Genomic DNA, 25,961 nt, shown 5'->3' with positions numbered 1-25,961 from the left:
TAAGGAGAATTAACCTAACATACATGTTTTCATGGCGGGGGAAACCATCCAGAGGAAAACCACACACACACGGAGAGAACATGCAAACTCCACACAGAAAGGCCCTGCCCCGCCCTTGCTGTGAGGCGACAGTGTTAACCACTGAGCCGCAGTGCTGAACACACACACACACACACACACACACACACACACAAAGAGGGTCTAGAGGGCCTGTGTGAAAGATTAGCCGTCCGCTGGAGTTGAGCCTAAAGGAGTACATACTCTAGTACATAAACTAAACGTAAATCCAGTTTAAAAACTCTCAATAGGAACCAACATCGAAAGAGAAAAAGTACACACAATAAAACACAGTTTCATCACTTTATTACAGTAAATGAGTTCATATCATACACACATAACAAGAGACAGACAGGTTTGTGTTTCTTTCTCTCTCTTTCTCCATATATCCCTCCATCACATCAGTCCACCAGGGCAAAATGACACCACAATTAACAGCATTAGAGGTAAAAATTAAATAAAAGTGACATATTAAGAGATGCAGTCATCTCCCTCAGTTAATTAGAGAGGTAATATGAACACACAACTGAGTTTTCAGAGAATTTAAAAACACAAAGAACAATTTCAGAGATTCAGTTTACTTGAAACTGTCGGCCATGTGCAGCAATATTTCTACGTTACCTGGCCACAAACACACACACACACGCACAGCTGAGAGGTGGCTCTGTCTGCAGTCACAACACAAATGTCTATTTCTGCCATCTTGCGATCATTAGCAGCAATTCTGAATGCCATACAGCACATAACACAAAATGCCCATGTTGAGTACTAGCTGGACATCATAATGTGATTTCTAGTCCAACTACACACTTTTGAGATCACTCAAGTCTGTGAAAATGCCAGTGACCTGTAGCTAAGTCATTTTTCTCAATACTGCACAGTAATAATATATTGCAAAACACACAAACAAACAAAGTTCTGTTCCAAAATGAGAACAATCAACTATGTGGAAGAAAAAGAAACAGAAACAGTTCCAGTCTCACGTGCAGGCAAGAAAAATAACAGGAACAACACTTGAAGGGGAACTGCAATGATTTTACACATCAAAGTCTGTTTACAGGTTTTGGGGAGTGCTACTGTATATGTGAAAAAACAAAGTTATATAAAGCCTTTTGTAGCTCCAGGGGGAGCTGTGTGAAATTTGATAAAATTGCCTCGACATCGGTTGGGTCTGAATGCTACAAGTCTGAAACTGAAGAAAATGTGGGGGTGTGGAGTTAGAAAGAAGTGAGGTTACCAGCCCTCTGTAGCCTGCTGCTCGTCTCTGCTTGAGACTAGAGGCTACATTAGCTGCTACTAGCATAACACACCTGTCGGCGGTCTAGTTACATTGTGGGTAATGTAGGTGCCAGGTGTTGACAAGGAAGAAGAATGTGTGGAATAAAAAGGATGATTTCTCTGGTTCTGCTGCATCGATTTAGATTTTTTTTTTTGGAAACTTTTCATTGAGAGTCGGACCATGTTTTAAGAGCGCAATGCTAAATCGGTGAAGTCTCCGTAAAGAGCAAGTTGTAGGCATGTCTGCCATCTACAGGCAAGGACGGTAATAGCTACTGCGATTATGACACTTGCGCCACCTGCAGGCACTGAGTGTTTTTTTTTTTTTTTAGCTGCTGTTTAGGGGTGAGTTTTAAATTTATCATTTTAAATCTGCAAAACGCAAGATTTTTGTCAACTGGAACATATTTTCAGCCTCTGAGCTCACATTGCTCTTAGTGTGATATTGTGTCCGTTTACCTCCTGGTTACTATGGAGAGACAGAAGGCGGTATTTTAAATTGTACGATAAAAGGGTTACCAAGTCCAAAAGAAAACAATAAAAGACAATTGGAAATGTATCTTGAACATGTTTCACTTAAAATAAAATAAAAAGTTCTTTTAGATTTAATCATGGTAAAAAAGTAAAACAAACATTGTTTCAAACATTTAGCATTTATTATACTGTAAAGATCAACAGCAGATATAGATATAGCAGTTTGGAGAGAGCACTGTCATGCAACCGTGGCCAGATTCAAGATGCGGCTGTCACGTGCCTCAAGTCCTTTAGATTTTCATATCATTCTTAGGCGTTTATATTTTCCACCCAAAGTGAACAGAAAGAGAGCATTTTGGAACAGAACCCTTGAAATATTCATTCAACAGTCAGGTAGTCCCACAGAGGACCAAACAGGGAGGACAGCTGAGTAACCATGTTGTTAATAGTTACTTTACAATTTTAACTCGACTACAAGAAAGAGAGAGAAAGATCATCAACAAACATGAGGAGTACGCTGATTTGTTTTTCCTTTGCAGTATTTACATTTTGAATTGTGAAAAAAAAAAAGAAACATATTTACAAAAATGCACAAACTAAGACTGCTTCATCGACAGGATGAGGGAAATAAGATATAAACAACTCTGTAATAAAAAGTAAAAAGAGGAAAATAAAAATCAGTGATATTTACATGTGCGATAAGAGAAGGAGACAGGCGAGTGAGGAGGGGAAAAAATGGCTTCCGAGATTGGGGAAGAAAAAAAAATCAGTTATGTTTGATTCCTCTTGCTGGGTGCAGCTTTTTCACACCTTTTCATAGCTACAGAAAGTCTGACAACTCTGAGTGTGATGTACCCTGCAGAGTTAATCAAACATGCTGGTTGGACTCTTTACAGCAAAGAAAGCATAATGTGCCCAGCAGTAACCCACGGGACTAGGAGGTTAGCGGTTTAAAACCCAGAAGCAGCAGGGAGGAAAACCTTGGTGGAAAAGAGAATGAAAAATGCCCTCCACTCTCCTCATATAAAATCAATGTGAATGTGCTGAGCGTGGTGGAATTCAAAAAGCATCCAGGCTCATCAGAGCTCTTATATTTAAAAAAGGGTCCAAAACAAACATGGCTGCAGGTAAAAACAGCAGGTGGAGGCATGGTACAATAGTATCAAATATACTATACTACAAACTTTCAAGTGGTCTGCACTGCTTACTAAAAATCTGAATTGTTGACTGCTCTAATCCCTATAACACTGGCTGTTCAGACTGTAGGTTGGAATATGGTCAGACACACACACAGACGTTTTTTACTTCTATACTTGAGAGGATTGACCGTAAACAATAAAAAGTCTAAAAGCTCTCTTTTCTCACTCTTACGGGGTAAAATTCAAATTGGTCCTCACGAAGATAGAAGTACAAGAGCACACAAACACACAGTCACCTAACAGAAACTCCCCTGCTTGAAGTTCATGTTCAACTACCATTCACACCAAGTCAGGCGTTGTGGCGATCAGCGCAGGGTTGTGTGGCGGTGTGGGTGTGTTTATTTGTGCTTTAGAACGTAACCACTGTGAAACAATCAGAAAATAACGTTTTATTTTATCTCACCGGCCTTCTCGCTACCACCGCTCCCTCTCTTCATTCACTTTCTAGCTCGCTCAACCACTGCTGCTCGCTCTCTCTCTCTCTCTCTCTCTCTCTCTCTCTCTCTCTCTCAAACAAATGGACACAAACCAAAGGAATCGCTTTGTTGTCGCTATTTTGCAGCATAGACTGCAAGCCAAACACAGACGTCGAAGCTGGGTACACGAAATAAACCAAGGGAGGACACAACTGGGAGAGTAACATAGTTTGGTCCATGAACTCCGCCTAGATAGCACCCGGTTTCAGCAATATTTCAGGCTGACCGCTCTGATCGCCGGCTTGCGTGATTGGCCACTGCAGCATGTCGTCGGGCTGCGTTTCTCCAAAAGTTGATTCTGTTTTTTCGCTGCAGGGCCGCTGCGTTTTTTCTGGCATCCCCTGTGCCCCCCACCGCCAGAGCCTAAATGCAACACCAACATTCAAATGAAAGGGGGGGCCCGGCATTTTCGCCGCAATGCCTGATTTGGTGTGAATACAGCTTAAGCCTTCCATTCATCTTCCTTATGCTTGACCTATGTGTACATCTCGGCACTAAAGAACTGAAGCAATTTTATCCTCAGAGCTATTATTGTTTCTACGAAGATGATTCTTGTAAAAAGTGAGAGAAACTTTTGACGGAATTTGCAACACCAATACAAAGCCTTCTTCGGCTATAACTGACATCCAACTCTAATCAAACAAATAAATAAATTTACACGAGGTACCCCCCCCATCAAGTTTAATAAAACATTAAATCCCCGTCCCAGCATTCTTTAGTTTCTCTGCTGGGTTTAATCAACAGGACCAACATTCATTTTGCTCGTTTCCACAAAGAGTACAAAAGTATTTTTCTACACCAATATCAGGACAGGAATGATCTTTGAGCTAAAGAGGAATTCCACCAAAAGTGGCTTTTTGATTAGATAGCATTTATGTTAAATCTGCTAATATTTTTTCAGGGGATCTTACAGGTTTTAGAGAGACAACTTTATCATATTCTGAAATTAAAGAGAGATTTTAAGACTACAATAAGAAATCGAAGGTGGCAAAACCAGCCTATTGTGTTCTGTCTGAATACACGTCAACAGGAAATTGTAAAGGGGGCCATCAAGTAACTATGTTTACCATGTTTAAATACTTTTCAAAGCTTTAAAATAATTTTATAATAATTTCAGACTTTTTAAAAGCACCACGTTTACCCTAATTCAAAAGATTTGACTTCTTATTAACAGTGACATCCTACCATCATAATTGCATCATTCAAATAGCTCAAAGTCTTTTTCCGTTTTGAAAGCTTGAAATGAAAAGCAAATAAATGTTTTTTGTTTAATTAAAAAAAAAAAAAAAGAAAAGAAATTCCGGGGAATCCCGGTAGCTCACCTGGTAGAGCGCGCACCATGTATCAAGGCCCAGGGCCCTTTGCTGCATGTCATCCCCTCTCTCTCCCCTGCCTTTCATCTCTCTACTGTCACTATCAAATAAAGCAGAAAAGCCACACAAAAATTCCAGTCCATTTTAGTGGAACACACTTTTAAGACATTTCTGACCACAGCCGTTTCCTCCACAGTAAACTGCTACTACTTGAGGTCTCCACTCACAGAAAGTGAAACCAGTGAAGGCTGTGGATTATAAGTGGAATCGATGAAAAAACAAGAGTTTTCTCCTCTTTTGAGTGGTTAAAGGGGGCATAAATTTGTGTTCTTAAGCAAGAAAATTCTGGAAAAATTTCCTTTAAGAAGCATTAATGTTGTGATACAGAATGCAGACTGACCTCTAGTTCATTAGACAAGCTTCAATATCCATATTGAATTTAGGAATTACATGGAGCCTCTAGGTTTTCTATTGCTGTAATGATCTACGACAGTAGTATTTAGAGCACTGCTGGTTTTTGATCTAATCATCAAACCGAACACAACTAACTAGTTGGTAGCACAGAACAAGCACTGTGCAGCCTCCAGTAATGTACTACTAGTTGCACTACTATGGTTCTAATTTGTGTGCTCAATTTCAAAAGGCTCATTTTCTAGATGAGTATCTCATCTGATTTTTCTGAGCATCACATTGACACTTTCTTCACAACTGTAATTTACAGGTCTAAACAAATTTTTGAGGTGATGAACAAGAGCAGGAGTCAAGGAATATTCCTCTGGATGTTTGATGTAATTGTCTGTCCAACAAATGAACACCTCTGCCCTCCTGGATGTGGAAATTAGTTAAAAAAAATAAAATTAAAAAAATCACAAATAAAAGCTGAAAAGGAGCCTAAACCCATGATTGATCTTACCCATATTTATATGTAAGTGTAAAAGCATTATCCTTGCTGGGTTCATTTACAACTCTGGACAGGTGGAGGAACAGTTTTTAGAGGAATATTTCAATCATTTACCAGACAAAACTCTCTAGAACATGAAACAAACAGATGGATACGAGACGCAATGATTGGTGGAGTCAGCGTTTGGCCGATGGCTGGTTATTTCCAGTGCACCCACTGAACATGATTCATGTAAGGGGCAATCCAATACACCTCCAACCAAACACTGATAACTGCTACTTGGTACTGATGCGTTTTTCTACTCTACCTGCCACTTAAGCAGGTAAATTAGGAAGACTTGGAGGTTTAATTTAAACCTAAACATCAGGCTGGATTGGTAAAATAATGTGGCTGGAGACGAATTTATCAGTCCCTGCATCCGCTCCCCTGCCCTGAGTTGAATAAAATCTCTTTTACCCTGATAACCTATTTGGGGACAGTTCTGGTCTTGGTCAGGCAGTGTACAATTAACCCCTTACTGGAGAGACACAGGAGAATATAAAAAAATAATCTGAAGTGGAAAAAACTTGAGACAAAATGTTGTGTGATCATATGATGCTTTCAATTAGTCAAATAAATTAAAAACACAAATATAAAAGAAGAAAAAGGAAAAAAAATGTTGATTAAAAAAAAAAAGGTTATATTACAGAGGACCAGCCCCCACTATTGAACCTTCACATACCACCTGAGCAGCAGCGAAACTCTGTGTGTGTAGCAATCTCCTGCTGTAGTTTCAACCCTGGCAGCTACAGAACTAATGTTTGTTTGTTCAATGCATTTACTGTACAAAAACAGATCATCTAAGAGGAGAGCAAGCAGCACGGAGGAAAGCAGTAGAGTGTGTGTGTGTGTGTGTGTCTGAGGTAAGAGTGAGACTGGCAGGCAGGCAGGCGAGAAGCTGCTTCAGATGCTGTTAAGAGATCCTGGTACTGAACTGTGTTGAGATGAATCTGATCCGGTACCATCTGAAGGACAGAAGAGGAAACAAAGGACATTGCGTGGTAAGTAACAGTCCAGTACACAAAGAACCTGACAGCAAAGTATTATACATTATACCATATCAGCCTCAATACAACATTGTTTTATGGAAATACGTTAAAGTGAGGGTTGATATATTTAAGGACTAGACAATTACGTATTCAACATCAGATATTCAATTTTGAATGGAGAAGAGTGGATGGATGTTTTATGGTTCATAACTGAAAACATACTTTGACAAGATACACAAACGTAGAATTTAAGTTACTCTTTAATAGAAGTATTTCATTTATCATTTTTATGAGAAAACACTTCAGATTGGACTAATGGACTCTGAAGATGTTGCGTATCCTCAAAAAGTATTTTTTCCACAAACAGGTTTTGGAAAAGGGTGGTCGATTATAATAACGGTCTCCTTATATTCGAGCAAATGCGCTTCATATTCATTTCGGATTTTTATTCGACAATGTGTGCATTCTGAAGTTATTTCTGAATAAGAGACTAGTATTTCACATTTAATCAGCTCATGATAAATATTATTGAGTTCATGTCTAATACTGCCATCTTGTGTCAAAAAACACCCGTTACTCTGGTTTCAGCAAAAATATAGTCTGCTAACCAAACTGGACACGTAAAAATGTTTATGGTTAGAGAACTGCTAACTGTTTTTTTTAATTATTTTGTCTTAAACTAAATCATTTTATACCAGTATTTCATGTCAAATAATTAGCTATAATATATCTATCTATCTATCTATCTATTTGCTGTGTAATTAGTGGAAGGATGTATAAGGATCCAATCATGATTGGAAACTTAAAGCTTATTCTGTGAAATTCACTGTTTCATACTGTTTAATGTGGGGAGAAAAAAAACAACAACAAAAAAATGCATTTTCATGATGTATTTTCCAACCCAGAATAATCCAGCAGGACTGCCAGAACCAAAATCAAAATGAGCATCACCAGTTAAAATAGATAAAATAGAATTTTTTGCTTCAAAATTCTGTCACTCACAATGATAACATAACATCATAATAACAAAATCTAAAAAATTGTGTTAAAATTTGTTTATTCTAGATTTTTACTTGTGATTTTTTTGTAATGGTATTCATTTCACACCGAATTTGAACACAGTTGTTTCAGCCATCACAAAATCATGATATTAACATTTACAATAAAATTATAATAACATTAATACAAGAGTTTCCCACCATGGGCAGAAGCAGCTGTATGAGAGCGAGCGTGAGGAGGAATGAGGGTTGAGTTCAGCTGGGGCTGGATTGACAACTCTGCAGAAAATAAAAGAGGAGTTTTTATTTAATTATGAGTCATACCATCAACCATACACAACAATAGGACGGTGTACGCCACATTAATTGCACCTCTTTTGAGGTCACAGCGTTCGCCCAAAACAAACCACCACCTGATTGTAATTAGCCAAACAGATGGTGATGAATCCATCAAGCGTAACTTCAATACAACTAAACAATCTGTCAACCAAAATCAGATGGAAATCTGACTTCTCCTCATTAATTAATAAATATTTACTTATTTGGACGGACAGACACAACAGATCAATGTGGTGCTGAAATTAAACTAAACCCTTTAAGGTAAGTATGCTTGAATCTGTATGTACCCGTGGGGCTGAAGTTGAAGAGCATCGGCAGTTCACGGCCGCTGGGCAGTCGTGTGTTCGGCTGGCGCAGCTCGTCAAAGAAGGCATGTGAACAGGCCTCTAGCGGGGAGAAACGTGAGGCCGGCGTGTACTCCAGCAGCCGGGAGCAAAGAGCAATGGCTTCTGGAGGGGTGCGAGGTTTAAACACCTGAGGAACAAGAAGAGTTTTAAGTCCAAACATCTGCCAAAAATAACATTCACACTAGACAATTTCTAGAATCAATGTAAGGCACTCAATCAATAAGGTTTCAAGACAGAAAACAGCCAGTATCATTGATATGAAGCACCCAAATAACTGTATTATCTACAGGGGATTAGCACGACACTCTGATGTTCCATTTACATTACGTATTTTATTTTAGCAAACGTGTAGTAAATGTAGAACCTCAAAAAGAAAGAAAACATCTGCTACTGTCAGTTACAGCCCCTTATAGAAGAAGAAAACTATCCACTTTGTAGTAAATGTTGAAGGGCCACTTCTCTTGGTTTACGTTGTTTGTGTGCTCTTAAGGGGTCACAGTTAATAGACTTTCAGAAGGAGGACACTTAAGCACTTCAACTCGCAGATTTAAATAAATAGACTGTGTGGGCAACAACACATCCACAGGTATTCTCTTCTTTTGTTCTAATAAACTGGTGTAATGTATGTCACCTTTTGGAACAAATACCTTTATAGAGATTAATGCTTTGGGTATGTACATAGGAATTCAGAGACTTCTTCTACACAAAAATGTACAAAATATGTCTCATAACATATGGAGAATGTCATAAAAAGCAGAGTAAAACAATAGCAATAAACATTGCTTTTATAGAAACTTTCATACATGTACCTCTCAACACTATTTCCACAGGTTTACAGATTTTCTTTCTCAATTCATACATGCCTTTCCAGACAGTACAGCAAATACCCTGCTGGTGTTTGTCCTCAGGTATTTACTTACCTTGGTCCATGGATGGGCTTTGATCTGAGGGAACTTGAATTCTGTGTAGTTTGGATTCATCTCTCGGATTTGTTCCCTTGTTGGGGTTCCCAGCACCTGAAAATAGATGTAGGAGGTATATGAGCAGTATTCTGCAGACACACCGACCATATAGGTGTGTGATTGACAGTGATTATTCTAGCAGTCTTTGATGATACCAATACATCAATACAAAATAATGGGTGAGAACACACCCACAAGCACAAACCAAGTTAATATCTTGACACACAACCCTCTCCTACGAGATAATCTCACAGCACACAGATACCTGATAAACACTCACCTTGATAATCTCCACTAGTTGGTCTACCCCACTGTCACCGGGGAATATGGGTTGTCCGAGCAGCAGCTCAGCCAGTACGCAGCCTGCTGACCAGATGTCAATGTTTGCCGTGTAGTCTGTGGCACCAAAAATGAGCTCAGGGGCGCGATAATACCGTGAGCAGATATACGACACGTTAGGTTCACCGCGGACCAGCTGCTTGGCACTGGGGAAACACAAGAAATCAAATTAAACGATAACGAAGATGGCAGCCAGGGCCAAGGGTTGGTCAGGGGATGAAAAGTGTGAACTATTGTGAAGGAAATGGTTATCAAGAATTGTGGGGTTTGTTGTTATTCCTCTCACAATAAACTACAGACATTTTTAACCTACCACTGTGCAAAACAAACACAGTCAGGATTAAGAGATAGGTTGAAGTTTGCCATATTGAATACAGTCCCATAATACCACTGGGCTGTTTGAAATGGTTAATTCATGCCTGTACACATTATCTGCAGTGTCACATAGGCTCAACAGCCCATTGGAGAATAGATAAAGATCAGTATAATTCTGTTCTTTCTGCACATAGAAACATGCTACATCTCTTGATTTTGCTGTTGTTAAATCCTTGATCTCTGTGTGAGAGAAATCCATCTGTTCATTCAGCTCACCTGCCAAAGTCACACAGCTTGAGGATGGCAGTTTCTGGGTCGACAAGCAGGTTTTGGGGCTTGATGTCTCTGTGACACACGCCCTGGGAATGGATATAAGCCAGACTGCGAAACAACTGGTACATGTACACCTGAGAAAATCACAACATAAGAACACCACAAGATAAGCTCATAACACTGTTAAAATGGAACAAACAAAAAGACAACATGCCGATACAATAACGATAATCTGGTGCTTTGTATTACTGTGTTAGAGTTTCAGTTGGTGGAGTAAAGATACCCTCTTATGAGATGTTTAGGAACGACCCAAAGACTTTCTTAGACAACACATAAATGTCTTGGTAGGAAAAAGAAGAAAATTACCTTCACATATATGATAGGAATTATGCTCTTGGCCTTGTTAAAATGCCTGGCAACCCTGTAGACGGTCTCAGGGACAAAGTCCAGCACCAGGTTGAGATACACTTCATCTTTCTGTACAGCACAGGACAGAGAGAGATCATTGTGTTTAAAATATGTATGATTTAATATATTTAATATAGAGTTTTCAGTACCCAGTAATTTCACCATGCGAAGAGGCAATGTTGATGCCATTTTCAAAGCAGCGGGCGCATTGACGCCACATACCGAATTATCCCACAAGCATACATACACAAACTGCTTGAATCTTTTTTATTCAAAAAAAGAAAAAAGACAAAAAAGGAACACAGAATATTTCTCCTGCAACATTAAACTCAAGTGTTTCTATATTTGTCAGTCCAAGAAATGGATTACTTGGGGTTGGGGTATTCCTTTGTATGACCACATTCAATTTTTCTGTATGAAGAAATGAGAAAACAAAAACATGAGCTGTACCTTCTCGCCACTGGAGTAGAAGAAGTAACGTAGTCTGACAATGTTGCAGTGATCCAGCTTCCTCATGATCTGTAGTTCCCGATTCTGCAAAGACAAGAAAACATGAGCGTGGATGAGAAATCAAGAAAACAAACCAAGCATCAGAGATACTTTAAAAAGACATGGAAACTTTACATACATTGAATGAACACCATACATGTTTATATCAAGACCTAACTTAACATTTTAAAAATGACTGTCTGACAAACATACAAAACAAAACACATGGGAGACATTGTCTGACCTGAGAACCAATAAAAGGAAATAAGTTTAGATCACAATGGATAAGAGAATATGTGGAGAAATGTGTATACTACAGCCCTACCTTGAACCTCTTATCCTGCAGAACCTTCTTAATGGCCACCATCTCTTGGCTGTCGATGAGGCGAGCTTGGTAGACCACACCAAACGACCCATTGCCAATCACCTGCAAGGTTTTCACAAAAGAGGAAACACTGGACTGAAGAAATCAGTTCAGACAGCTCATCAGGTGTGCAAACACAGACGTGATTTATAACGGCTATAGCTTCTGGCTGCTGTTATCACTAATAATTTGAGTATATCAGTGTCAGTCAAGCTATAACAACAGAGGGTTATAACATGGGTTTCAAAATTTCAAATAACCTCTGTTACAACTTTACAGTTTGTGTTCATTTTCAAAGTCTAAACTGGTGCAACCTGTTTAAAGTGAAATTTGTGTTGGGGGAAGAGTCTGTCCTTCCTGTGTTTTCCTAAGAGTCGTGTTCACCAGTGCACAGCAAAGGAAGGTTTATGCTAAATCCCCCCCTTACAAACAGTGACTGCACCAAGTAACTGACCGCAAGATAAACTTAACAGAACCAAAAACACTCAGCAAGAATAAATATCTTCATTTTCAATGGGCTTTTTTTAAGTGAGGGTCAAACAAACTTAGATGCAATGAATAATGAGCTACTACATTTTGTGAAACATTACTTTATTGATAACATGAAACATAAATATAAATGTTCAGATTCACTATGTATACAGTAATAACTGAACTTGTCCTGTGATAAACTGACACCTGTTGATTCATTGATTTGTCCGAAAATTAAATGGCAAAAATTCAGGTAATTGATTAATCTCAAAAAGTTTAAGCAAAAATGCCCAAAATTCACAGGCTCCAGCTTCCATTCTGAATCCAAATGTGAACATTTGCTGGTTTTCTTGTCTTCTATGATAATAAATCGAATATCTTTGGGTTTTAGACTAAACATAAGAAATTTCAAGCACAGACAAATTGTGGTGGACATTTTATATCATTATCTGACTTTTTATAGAACAAAAGATGAAGAGAAAATACTCGCCAGAAATTAATTGGCAGATTGATAATGAAATTAATCATTAGTTGCAGCCTTAGTGTATACAGGTATCAAATTAGTCAAGCCATTAAAAATTAGTACATGTGTTGAATTTTTGTTCTGTCATCCTGCAAAATTGTAACTAAAATGGTATTTATGTACACTGGTAGGTGATTGTGATCACAGTTTCAAGATTATTAAAAAATTATCATATTACAACAAAAATATATTTCAGTAGAGTTTTATATAAATCCTCAATAACCTTCAACTGCAGCAGAGATTGGAAAAGTGTAAATATTTCTGAAAAGACAGTATCATAAGACTATTGACTTTGAGATAAAAATTTGGGATAAATCTATGTTTACACACCATTACAGAGGCATTAAATTATCTTTATTATTACCAGAAGGACCTGCAAATGTTCTAACAAGTCTCTGGCTCAATGCAACACCAATCTCATCCCATGCAATTTCATTAGCCTGTGACTGACACAATTATGTCACATTTTCAGATCTGACACAGGCAAGATAGCTAACAGAAAGTAGGTTATAAAGTGAGCCTTGAAAGCCATAAATCTCAGCACGAGGCATAATAATTATGGAGCCACGGGTACTTACAACAACCTTATCAACGTCAGCCAAATATATTGTAGTCATTTTGTGCAATGTGGTGATAAAAGTCTTAGTTACAATAGTAGATGAGGTAATAAAGTTATACGTCTACATATAAGCACAGAGCTTCTTATGATGACACTGTTAGGTCTTCGTTTTACTTCCTTGCTCACCTTGATGTCAGTGTAAGAGACTTCCTGTGGGCGGTCCGGGCCCTGACCTGGTGTGGCCACAACTGTCGTCACCTTCCCACTGTCTCCTAGGAAACAAGCAAGAACAGGGTCAATATGAGGCGAGGGGATATATAAGAATATAGTGTTATGATTCAGAACACGTCACTTTACCCAGTGTAACATGAGTAAGAATAGAGATATAAAAAGCTTATTTTTTTATCTCCTCAATTTCAATTTGAAGTAGAACACTGTAGTTATGAATCATAGCAGGTAATCTGTTAATTACTTTATTGTGATGTTATAAAGAGGATTAAAATAGGCTGTGGTCCCTCTGGCTCCTTTCTACAAGAGGTAATAATAAGAAACCACTTCACAATGCAACCAAAACAATACCCTCGACATTCAACCCAGGACACATGCAGCAGCCAGCCTTAACATCTGGGCCGTCTCTCAGCTGGTCGTTTGAATATTTAGGTTAATGACAGCAAAGTGAATGGATGTCAACTTTATGAAGCCTCTAAGGAAGTAGAAAGGAATGGCAGAGTTCACATTCAAGACACTGTGACTAATTAAACTGGAAATGAACCCAAAAATAGGCCAACCCCTTTCTCTGTCCTGATAAACTGTTTAAAGTGATAACAGCCAAGGATTATTTTGTTATACCATCCAGTAGCAACACACTGCACTGGTCAATCACATACCAGCATGCACACATATCAGGTATAATACCTGTTATCGTGTAGCTTTGTAGCATTTTACAAATTAACTGTTACCTCAGAGACAGAGGGAAAATTGCCACGAAAGCTTTCACAAGTGGAAAAATCCTGCCTCAAAGGAGTATAAAACACCTTGTGGCACCTTATGTTTGATAAGTCTTCAAAATGACTTTATGGTTCATATGTCATCATCTCAAGTGCAGTCATAACATGTAAGACACAATAAAACCATTGGAGCTTAGTGTGCGATCATTGTCTTATTGTCTCGACACTTCTTTTACTAGCACCTAAAGTTAACTGCGTGTTTTAAGGCTGTCCCTGAATCAGGATTTTCAGAATCGACTCCGAGATGGCACTTCAAACCGATGCATCGGCTCAGAGGGGTGAGGAGTCATCTTCGGTATATTCATTTGCCATGTGCTTTTGGTTCATGCTTTTTCTTATCTAAAGATATTTTTCGTTTTTATAAATACTAAACATTATTACTGATGTATTTGCTTCAATAAACCTTACCTTAAAATATGAGAAATATATTGATTCTGAAAACAGTGTCCAGATGACTACGACTGAAACCTTTTCTACGAGAGAAATATATTATTAACTCCCCTACCAATGACAGCTTTCACATGGGGAAAGCTTTCATGCTTTCCTACATCAGTGATGTGAAAACATCAGATTTCCACCCAGTCAGAGAAATTAAAAGTGTGCGTCCTGCTCATAGTTCAGTTATAAAATCCTAGTGCACTGAGGAGCGGCTCTCCTGCTGGGCGGCTGACAGCGCTGTCAGCCAAACACTCAGTCACACTGGGCGGCAGTAAAGGAGGTTGTACCAGGTTCCGGTTCAAAAGTAGTTAAGCCGACTTCACTGACAGTCAGCACCGGAGCTGAGCAGCCAACAGACTCGAGTCGCCCTGCCCTCCGTCTCCATCACCCTATTTTACTTCTATCACAGTCAGTTTTGTGGTAAGGTCATTTTGAGACAAGATTCAGTTTGTACAGCTTACAGCCCGCATGGCTCTGTGTAACAATGACACAGCAAAAAAAAAAAAAAAATACTAGTGCAGTAATTCAACTGACAGATGAATCTGGGTCTTTTAGGGGGCAGCCCTAGCGTTCACTGTACAGCTCGTGCTATCGTCTCACCAATGCCCAGTAGAAAAGCACAAAGCTATAGTGGTATTCTCTTTCTGCATACAGCACTAGTAATCAGAGGTGCCTCAACAGCACACATAATCTGATGACAACCTGTAAATACCATCATACTGATTTTTTTTTTTTTTGTATATTTCTAATCCAAATCTCCACAACAACAATCTTATATTTTAACCTTATAAAATGTCACAACTTTTCAGTCTGAAAGCCACATTTTAGGTCATTTTGTTTTTTTAAGGTTTATTTCCAATGTCTTCCTAGGCTAACAACATATCTAGAAATAGAAAAACATGGTACAGGGTTCCCAGGTGGCCTAGAGGTTTAAGGCACCGACCCTCCCCCTTCCCCTCATTTCCTATCAGCTCTCCACTCTCTAACTTAAAAAGGCACAATATGCTCCCAAGAAAAACATCAACTTAAACGCCAATACTGTGATAAATATGAAAAAAGGGAAACATAATCAAAAGGCTTTTGTTCAACAGTGCAGCTGGAAGATTTGTTAAAAAGTAAACCATTACTCATCACAGGATGAGAACTCTGAGGATCATGTAGCAAACAGCCTCTGTCCACCCAGCCATGCACTGTTGAATGTTGTTTCAGCCACTATTACTCATGTTCAATGTAATCTCTTCAACTAGCCTCAGCATCTTATCACCAAAATGAAATAAGTTAAACTTTCTCTTTCTTTAGTGATTTTAAACTGCCATTTCTGCTGGTTAAATACATGAAAAATATCTGTAGCAGTCCAAAAGATAAAATACTTACTGGAAAAGGCTGTATTTTCTGACATGTGCTTGGAGCATAAATTTCGCTGGTGAAGCATATAAAACAATTGAAACACTGAAACAGTTAAAGTTATAGTGGCAGTGAAAATACAGTTATTAAAAAAGGAGCAGAAACAGCAGTTAACATCAAAGTACTGAAGAAGTTAAAGTTTCAGTTTATGTGTAATGGAGTAAATTAGCTTAAAAGCTTTTATGTTGTTGCTGTTCAAAGGTCACACCTAAGATCTGAAAGGGTTTCAAATGTCAAAGTGCAAGAATTGAAAGGAAAAATGTCAGTTGAAGAGAAAGAGGCGAATAGAAATGCCAGTTTACTTAGAAAACATTCTGGTTAATTCATGTTTTTCTGCTCAAAAAGCCATCCTACAAATCAACCACTACAATTTGCATATTTATGTCTGTAATGTACTGACACAGTGGTACTAAAAGAAGCTACCAAGTTCTGGATCTCTTTATTTATAGCCATATAGTTCAATGGTACTTAAATAATGAAGCAGCCTTTTGCCATCTAGCTGTCATTGTGCTGTATCGCTCTCACCCTGACCATGTCCACATACTTAATGCTTTGTTTACCAAACAAGACAATGCACTTATTGATATGGCCCTCTTACAGCCAGAACTGCATGTCCTGGTGTTCTTGCACGTCCATATCCACTCACACACAGTAAATTGTCCTCAGCCACAAAAGTGTGGTGGTCATCCAATAGGCACGCTGGTGATATCTGTTACAGCTGAAACTGTGAGGCCTGCAGAGCGACTGGGTCACCGGGTTCTCTAACTCAATGACTTGGTTCACCCTGTGGACAGGAATGAACGCACACACACGGCTCCAGGTTAAAAGTAGGACAGTTGGTTAACGGATACGTTTATGCCAACTGTCTATGTTGATCCTCCTCTTACATATTTCTTGTTAATGCATCAGTCAGTACAGCTGTAGATATCAGGGCTCTTTTCCTTCTGCCTTTCATTTTTTCCAGTATGAAAAACAACCTCCACTGGTTTGAAACTTCTGAGGTCAATAATCTATCATTATAAAAGATGATGCCATACTCTGCCTTTGTCAGTTTTATCATTGTTTCACTGTGTCTGAGTTCAGCATTTTCATATCAGCTGTGACCTGACATTCACAGAAGGAAACTCAAGTCTCCGGGAGGAAATAATCAGTTAAAAAACATGCAATTTGTCACAGCCATATCTATTTACTTGGCGTTTTTAAAAATCAAACAGCAATATGAAATGTGAGAATTCACACAAACTACTCTCATTAACGCATTAACCAGCAGGTTTTCTATGTTAATGTTTTGTCTTAATACACACAAAACACACTGTACTTAAATTAACTCCACATCTTAAAGCAAAGTAGCTTCAAGAGAATTAAGTTTACTTTATGAATATGCAGCTTAATGCAGCAAGATCTTCCAAACTCTAACCAGGCTATCTACTCTATAGGGAGAACCTCTGGTGTAAGTGTAAGGTTTCTATCAAGTATCTATTGTTTTAGAGTTATTGTGCTCATGTGACAGACTAGCACAAAAACAATGTCCACTTCCCAGCAGATCATGGTTGTCTTTAAACAGTCATCTGGTTTATATAAAATTTACATAAAGCAAGTGTGGACAAAAACAATCTTGTGATGATACAACCACCCCTGTGTTGGTCACATGATTTTTTTTTATTTTTTATCACAACTGGCTCTGTAGTGTTTCCCAAAGAGATACCCATGATTCATCACACAGCTGTCGTTCTGTTAAAGGGAAAATCCACTCTAAAACAATAATGTTTTTCTACAATATTTTATAGCTCAATTTTACTGGTGAATTTGAACATTTCTCATTAAGCTGGACAGCGAAGAGACAGACCGTGGTTATGATGTCATCCACAGACAAATCCTGGAGCTGCTCCACAGACAGCGAATCATGGAACAACTGCTTGGACGCTGTCACAGCAGCCATGTTAATTATACTGGGATGTGGGGAAAATTTCAGATTTACAGCAGTGAGTCCTATTTTCAAATCTCCTTGGGTGTATTATCTTATCAATATACAAAAAAAAATAAATTCACTGTTTGACTAGCTCCAAATGTGTCACCTGATGCCATCATCAATTCCCTAGTTGATATGTAAATTTCTGAGAAATTGATACGGTTGTAGAAAAAAATAAGGAAAATACTGACAGTGTTATAGTGGAAAATTATCTATATCAGCGTTGAAATTGTTCATTAAGTGTCATTCCAGTACACTGCCATCTCTCTATTCTCTCTCTTTCAGTGGCAAGACATGTCTGAGTTTGTCAGTTTCTCCTTGGGACATTTGCACCAGCTGCTATAATGTGTCAAATACTGTATATCTACTGGGTCTGCCCATTGCCACCAACTATTTCAACAAGCAAGCAGGTGGGTAACAAACTTATTACTTTATCTACCAGCCACTCAAGCTCAAGAAAGAGTTTGATCCCCAAAGTTAACTTTCAGACTAGAAGAACCAAGATACCACATTCTGGAGCAAAAGACTGGACTTACAGTATGAGGAGTATTTTATAAAAGCAGCAGGGTAAGGGTTAATGGAAACCCTGAACAGTTCCTCATCAAATATCTTCCACTGTTGTTCATAATGACAGATCACTGGTTGGTATGGCAACACAACATCCTTAATGCTCCATGTCCAAGTTTAATTTTACCAGTAATTCAAAATGTCAAATCACATCAGTCTCTCTCACAAATATCTGGCTAACTGGGTTAATCCTGCCTCTTTAAATAGCCCCCAGGACTCCCAAACCTGACAACGTATCCATCAGTCATCTTTACCAGCTGAAGTCAACATTTGGGCTTTAAGGGCCTCAGTCAGTGCTGCTCTGCTGCTGAGGGAGGGAGAGAAAACAAGGGTCACACTGCTTTGAACTGGAGATGACCTCCCATTCGGGCTCTAATGTCAAAGTCACACACCACTGCCTGCTAATGGCTGATAAGGTTTGGATTAACGCATGCACACACACAGATCTCTGCTTACACCTGTCACTACGGTGATAAAGGATCATACTATAACTCCATCTCAGACAGAGGAAACCTACTCCTTGGCATCCCAGCAGACAGCCCAGCTCTTGTACTGGATGTGCATCACCTGCATCCTCCAGGCGTCGGCCACCTGCTGCTAAGCCTTTGCCCCACAGGTGACCTTGGTGAAAAGGCAACTTTCTGCCCTGACCCTTATCCAGGCGAGCCAGACTGATAGCTGATGCCGCACACTCAACGACACCCAATAAAGAACCGTGCATGCAGCACTCAAGCTTAGGTATTTGTCTACAGCTTGGCCACAAAGAACAACAGAGCCCGTTTTGCAGCTCACTCACATTGACCACAGCGAAATCACACAGATCTTCATCTTGTAACTTAACATTAGTAAATTAATCAGATTATTAATAAATTTAGCTGACGCTACACTGGGTTCAAATTATGAACTGCTAGATGCTTAGTGTGACAACAGTAAGGCTTGAATACATCCATCGGCCGGACGGGGAACTAATAACATACAAAACAAGTGGCTAACGTTAGCAGGCTAGCTAGTTAGCACGCTAGCAAGTTGGTTCCCACTGCAAGGGAGCAATAACGACTTTCTTCTGGGTTGTTGCACATAACAATGGCAGGCATTTTTGGTAAAAGCACAGAATAAAATTTACTGGATAGACAGATCCCGACAAAGAGCTGGTGGCTAATTAGAACTTACTGGCAAGCTTGAGGTTCGAGCATCCCGACGAGCTGCTGCCGGAGGCCTGCGGGACCCCGGACTTTCCTGTACTGCTCCCCACGGCAGCGGCTGATCCGGTGGACGCAGCGGCGGTTCCTTGCACACCTGGCGGCTCAGCAAACGAGCTGGTCCTGGGCCGCCCGCTGCCGCTCATATCTCTGTGCAGGGGTCAGGGTTGTTTTTTTCACTATTTTCAGCCAAGTGATTATTAATTATGAACACCGGCAGCGAATAATCGTGGAAAGACACACCGAGAAATACCGCTCCCGTCGCCGCCGGCTGTCTGGGCTGATAGCTGTTGCTAGACACCTAGAAACAGACCGCTCGCAATGCCACCTGGGAGATGAAGTTCCAAGTAGCTGTTGCTCAGGTTTGATGCACAGGCTTTCACAAATCAAAACAACTACAAATTTAAAATTACTTAACAGTGGATGTAGGCCAAATAATTAGCAACAGTCACAGTATATATTACAATAAACATTAAAGGCTAAACATTTTCGTCTTCAGATAAAAATCCCCCATAAATCACTGAATTTACCCAGTTAGTGGCAGTTGCCAACCATATTCAAATAGTTCAGATATTATTTTTACATTACAGATTAGTGTAGCTAGCACATGAAGCACTATGTGTAACCCTATTTTGAAACCTGCTACTTTTACTGCTTGTAAAATTATAATAAAAGTAACAATAATAATGCAAATGGAACGAAACCTTTTCAAAAATACAGGAGGTTCAGCATTGTGATATTGTTTAAATCGTTTTGCTTTAAATGAATGGCTTTTCCATAATCTTATTCAATATAATCTGTGGTATGATGATATATCTTGCTTGGGAAAAACAACATACAAACAAGGCCTCTGGGTTTATAAGTGATTTTGAAGTGGGCAGGCCGTTGTCATCTCCAGCTTCCAAGTGTTTTTGCCGATATGGAAGGCTCTCTGACGAGGTCCCCTTACCGTAGCCCACCTCTCACCCAATATGACCTGAATCTCAAAGGCTTCTCTAATCCAATAAGACTGAGATGCTTGATAAAGGCCAGCTGGAGAAATACACAGTGTATGTTCCAGGGATTTGGGGGACTTGCCTGGTGGGTCAAAGTAGCTGCATCTGTACATCCTGTTCTTTAGTCTACAGCCACATTTGTTCAAGTATTCTCTCTTGTATCTTCCATTGTCATTTTGGAAAGGACAAAGTCAAAGTAGAGATTGCAATAAATCAGGGCGTTCTATCAAAGTCATCTGACACCTTCTTTATGTGGATTGATGAATACGACATACAATTTGGTCGAACATTCACAAATGATAAATCACTGGAAATTCAGGGGTGTGAAATAAATTCAAGGATGCAAGATATTGTGTTAGATCTTTAATATTTTCAATATTTAGTTTTTTTGTTGTTTAGAAATATTGCACATGGTCAACATGCCTGCTTATGAGATAACACTCACTTCGCTCATCCTAAAATTCCTTCTCCAAAGTAAGGACAGTTTATTTTTAAGCACAATCATACAGTGTACACGCATACATGTGTGTGTATGCACATATGTCTGTGTGGGTGTGTGCACGTGTGCATGTGATTGCACATGCATGCAGATGGACACTTTACAGCCCTAACCCCAAAGAGATGTGAATTGATAGTCTTCTATTACCTGTGAGTATTTATATATATATATTTATATATTGTATATCCTGAATATATATTTCATATATATCCTGAATCAACTGGGTTTGATAACAGTCAAGATGGCAGACAAAATAGTCATGGTGACTATAAAAATACTGTCTCTAGAGTAGAATATAGAATGTAGAATACAATGAAAAATATACTATTGATAATGTTGCTGTGTGGAGAAAGAACAAGAGGTTGGTTGTGTTAACAAACCTGCATGTGCCAAAACATACACACACACCCAAACACAGACCTAAATGCACATATATGGAAATACCGGTATATATATTTTTTTCACACATCCAACTGTATACAGAGAAACAAAAGAGATACCCATAATAATAACTACCCCCACTCTTCACCAAGGAAGCAAAGAGTCAAAAAGTGCTATTCAAAATTGTCTTTGACTTTTAGTAAGTTATACCCTCTATCTCTTCAACAATAACAATAATTGTGTGATTCTTTTTTGTTTTGTTTTAAACCATAGTTAAAGATAGTATCACAACAGATCATTCCTCTCACTGACTCACTGCACTGGATTTAATATCTATGGCACAGAGCCTTCCCCCGAAAACAGAATAACCCACCCATTTCCAAAAAAATAAATGTCCTATTGCACCATTTGACGGGAAAGGATAAAGTGTCGAGAAGAGAGGGAAGAGGGGAGGGCTCCAGAGACTGCCCTCCAGGGCTGGTCTAGGATCTGCTTTCCCTGAACTAACCCTAACCAGATCCATCCTGAGCTACATAGCGCTTGACCCGGGACCAGTGCTTAAGGGCACTTTCTAACAACACTTGAGGGGTCAAGGGAGACGGGTGAGGAGGGAGGTAAAGAAGGGAGGAGAGGACTGAGGAGAAATTAGTTGAAAGGAGGGAAAAAGCAGGGCGAACGAGGGGAGGAAAAAGGTGGATAACATACGGAACAAGGTTATTATTTTTTCTACTAAAACAATCTCTAAAAACAATACTTTCCTGATTTTACTTGCGGCGGTCCCAGACGAGAAGGGCCGCACAAATTGTGCAAACACCTGATTTCTGCGTTTTACAAAACGACAAACACCCCTGCTCCCCCACTTCTGTGTCTGGTGAGAAATCGTAGAGGAGGGAAGGGGGGGGAGAACCGCCCCAGGTACAAGTAAAAGTAGGGGAGCCACAGACTGATTTTGTCCCCTTTGTCCAAAGTTTTTTTTTGTTGTGATTTTTTTATGCTGGAGAAGAAACACAATAGAGCGACGAGAGAAAAACAGGCCACGGTAAAACTGGTTATTTCCACGGCAACAATAACGAGAGAAAGCAACATTATATCCACTGGGAGATTCAGAGAAGTTTGGTTAAAATTCTACTCTTTCTCTCTGTTGGTAAGCTTGTCATGTTGTTGTTGTTGTTGTTGTCCTTATTCACTATTATTATCTGTCTTCCTTTAGTTGGAATTTGAATCTTCCATCTAATGAACATCATCCAGTTTCTTCTTCTGGCTTTTCTCTGTGCTCTGTTGGGAGCCAGTCAGTGTCGAACTTAACGTGGATTCTTCAAAGCCTCACAACCAATAGTCTCTTTACATAATCTCTTTACGGTGCCTGTTCAAACAGGTTTGAGGGGAGGAGACCCCAACGGACATACAGACATATATAATCAGCTCCCACCAATGAGGACTCAGTCTTTCATAATGGCAATAACTGAAGGTGCAAAGATTGGTCACACTACATCCCAACTCCTGCCTTCATTTTGTTTTTCAGGAGCGAATAGAGTTCATGCTTTCAGTTTCTCTTCTCACTACAATCACTAAAAACTGTGCAGGCCAATGGCTTGGTCAGACCAGGTTTGACTATGTTTGTGTACGAGTGCTCACACTGCACAGATGTGTCCATGCACTGTTTGTGTTTGTTTGTGTGCGTGTACTGTATATGTGTGTGTGTGTGCTGTCTGTCTTGCAGCATCGAGGGGCTGTGGAATATTAGTGGAGGTCGTTGGGGTTGTGTTTGTGTCCCGACCACTGTGCTGAGGAGTGGAAGGGCGAGAAGGAGGTCAAGTCAATGGCATCTGAGGGCTGGCTGGCTGGCTGGCTGGCTGGCGACAGCAAACTGCATCTGCACAATAAGTGACAAAGTGCCTTTGTGTGTCATGGTCCTTGGTGGCGGCTCCTGGGGACTGCCAACCAAGAGTAACAGTCTGATTTGGTAAGGGTGTGTGTGTGTGTATATGTGTGCATGTGTGTTTATGTGGGATAATGTGCATGCTGGAGATTACATATGCACCATGGCTTGTGTGTGTGTGTGTGTGTGTGTGTGTGTGTGTGTGTGCCAGAGACATAGAGAGCGTGTACCACAGAGTTTGTGTGTCAAACTACAAACTATTGTACAAATGTGCTGAGAGCAGACCTGGGCAAAGTGTTAGCTGAAAATATTCTGGATACTTGAAAAAAAAAAGGAAAACAATACTACAAGAAGCACTTGACTCATCAGGACTTGCATGTGATTCGTCCACTTTAGAGGCTTTTTTTTTGAATGTCTGATTAGACAAATCAAGCGCACCTTGAGTAGTTTGAATATTTGTGACCACATTCAAATGTATTTATGCCCAGGTCTGGTGGAGATTAGTGCCACTAAAACGGATCCCGCTGGAGCCATTCATAGTACTGGTTCAACACATACAAGACCATTCTGCGGGGATGACACACTCCTCTCTCTCTTCTTCTTTTCCTTGATTTTTCCACTCCAGCTTAGGATCCTTCACTTTTCGGCTCCTCTGGGCTTCGGCCTTTGTCTCCTTGCTGCTCCGCCCCTCCGTCCTCCCGGGCTGATTGATTGAAAGAGGAGCTGTGGGGCGGGGCGAGGTTGGCTTCGGCTGACCCTCCAAGTTCGAGGGTTCCGGGCGTGGCCGTCTGCATGATCTTCTGACGGACTTCGCGGATCTTCAGCTGCAGACACACCTTGGTGGGGAAGGTGTCCGAGTAACGTGCCTGGAAGGCAGCAGTGGCCTGAGCTGCAGAGGGTGAGAGAATTAGGAGGGAAAGAGGAGGGAAGAGTGAAAACAGGGAGCAAGGAGATAGAGCAGTTGTTATAAAAACTGTATGATATCAAGTATTAGCATAAATCCTGTATGATATTCTTTAAGGGGATACTAAGGCTGCAATTGCTGCTGATTGCGTGTAGTTTTTTTTGTATTTATTGAGCAGTTTGCATCACATACAGATAACAATGATTCCATTGTGGCTCAGTTTAATGATTTTAAAGTCAAAGCATGAGCTTCAGCAGTATCCACTTGACATTCAGTCAGTTAAGTAAAAACATAGGAACATTACTAACAACAAAATAAACTGAGGGGAAAAAAGGGAGAAAAGGCTACAAAGCGCCTAAATAATGTCACCTTGTAAACCCACCCAAATTTATTTTTGTACAATACTGTGAAATATTATAAAGGTGTAAATTATTGTGGATTGTCGTCTAATTTAAACCTGCAAAGTACTTGATTGGGGGTTTAGAAATTGTATCAAATTGAGAGAGTTTGTTTTTTAAAGTATAATGATTTTCTTTACATGTAAGGTATTGATTAAATAATTCAGCCACATTTGTAATGGTTGGGACAGAACTTTTCTTCCAATATTTGAGTATTACTTTTTTAGCTGTAAAGAAGGAACAGACCTTTTAAGCTGAAGTAAGGTTTGGCTGTACAGTTAAATAAAAGTAAAATATTTAATCTCCATTTCAGTTAGTTGTTCTTACTGTGACATCATGTACAATATCTACTGGTGGTTTACCTGAGGGAAAGAAGCCATGTTCCTGAAACAGCTGCATGACCAGGGCACGGCGCTGATCCAGAGTTCTACGCAGAGACGAGTAGGGGACCCGGTCCAAATCTCCTAGAAGATCCTCTCCTTCTGTACCTGGTTGAACAAGGATCGTATCACTTTTAATACACCTTTTGGAGCAGTTCTGCAGCTGTTGTACCTGTCGTACCTGGTCTGTCGAAGGTGAAGATGTCTCCCTCACACTTGACAGCGCTCTTGGGGGTGTTGGGCTCCGAGCTGCAGCTGGAGAGACGTCGAGTCTTCCTCCTTGGGGAGCTGGGGTCTTCTGCTGTCAGCTCCAGCTCTAGACACACGACATGTGAAGGACGGAGAAAGGGAAAAGGGGGGATAACAGAGTATGAAGAGAAAGGGGGACACGTAGGAAGAGAGGACAGGGTAGAGGAGCAAGGAGTGATGAAATGTCAGGGTGATTTGGAGAGGACAATAGGGCAGGGTAATAAAAACAATGAAGAATGGGAGAAATTGAGGTAAAAACCAGTTAGAAAATGTAATTTATTTTACAGTTTTTATTTAGTTTGCATTTCTTTGGATCAAAGTTAGTGTTCATATTTCTATCTCTCTGCATCTCACCGGTGGAGTTACGTCTCTTCCTGCGGTAGCTTCCCAGGATGGCTCTTGGTGAGGTGGCCAGACTCTGCAGAGTGGGCGAAGGAAGGACCTCTTCTGGGTTAAACTCTGGAAGCTCAGCAAAACGCTCCTCAAAGTACGTCTCCGACAAGACCCTGCACACAGAGAACACAGGGGTCATGTTAGTCCCCAGTCAAGTAATCCGGTGGTTAAAATATCAAGGGATGT

The 25,961-nt window shown here is 39.9% G+C and overlaps 2 protein-coding genes across 4 annotated transcripts in view; both read right to left on the bottom strand.

Moving 5' to 3' along the window:
- Window positions 1–346: 346 nt before the first annotated feature.
- gsk3aa (glycogen synthase kinase 3 alpha a) lies at window positions 347–20,046 on the bottom strand. Its single transcript, XM_044171890.1, has 11 exons — window positions 19,669–20,046; window positions 13,300–13,385; window positions 11,522–11,623; window positions 11,158–11,241; window positions 10,666–10,776; window positions 10,303–10,433; window positions 9,653–9,857; window positions 9,331–9,426; window positions 8,351–8,537; window positions 7,926–8,003; window positions 347–6,702 (listed from the first exon to the last, which is right to left on the bottom strand). Exons 1-11 carry the CDS (start codon window positions 19,841–19,843, stop codon window positions 6,641–6,643), a joined length of 1,317 nt encoding a protein of 438 aa, XP_044027825.1. The 5' UTR covers window positions 19,844–20,046; the 3' UTR covers window positions 347–6,640.
- Window positions 20,047–21,040: 994 nt separating this feature from the next.
- Window positions 21,041–25,961, bottom strand: part of cica (capicua transcriptional repressor a) — a 37,277-nt gene continuing 32,356 nt past the window's right edge. For all 3 annotated transcript variants that reach the window (XM_044171885.1, XM_044171888.1, XM_044171886.1), the window contains exons 19-22: window positions 25,737–25,888; window positions 25,315–25,449; window positions 25,116–25,241; window positions 21,041–24,340 (exon numbers count right to left, since the gene is read on the bottom strand). In XM_044171885.1, the coding sequence (XP_044027820.1) occupies window positions 24,078–24,340; window positions 25,116–25,241; window positions 25,315–25,449; window positions 25,737–25,888 (676 nt within the window). In that variant the 3' untranslated portion in view covers window positions 21,041–24,077. The remainder of the gene's footprint in view (window positions 24,341–25,115; window positions 25,242–25,314; window positions 25,450–25,736; window positions 25,889–25,961) is intronic.

Source organism: Siniperca chuatsi, linkage group LG17, assembly GCF_020085105.1.
Source record: "Siniperca chuatsi isolate FFG_IHB_CAS linkage group LG17, ASM2008510v1, whole genome shotgun sequence".
NCBI classification, from domain to species: Eukaryota; Metazoa; Chordata; class Actinopteri; order Centrarchiformes; family Sinipercidae; genus Siniperca; species Siniperca chuatsi.
Note: the sequence above shows the minus strand (reverse complement) of the source record. Positions and strands in the feature narration are given on the sequence as shown.

Bases quoted from the DNA above. Each gene is read 5' to 3' on its own strand.
- gsk3aa (XM_044171890.1), bottom strand. From the start codon at position 19,843: ATGAGCGGCAGCGGGCGGCCCAGGACCAGCTCGTTTGCTGAGCCGCCA. The intron at 9,858-10,302 runs GTGAGCTGAATG...GTGTTTCCCCAG, and splicing joins AAGCTGTGTGACTTTGGCAG to TGCCAAGCAGCTGGTCCGCG. The intron at 9,427-9,652 runs GTGAGTGTTTAT...ATCTATTTTCAG, and splicing joins AACTAGTGGAGATTATCAAG to GTGCTGGGAACCCCAACAAG.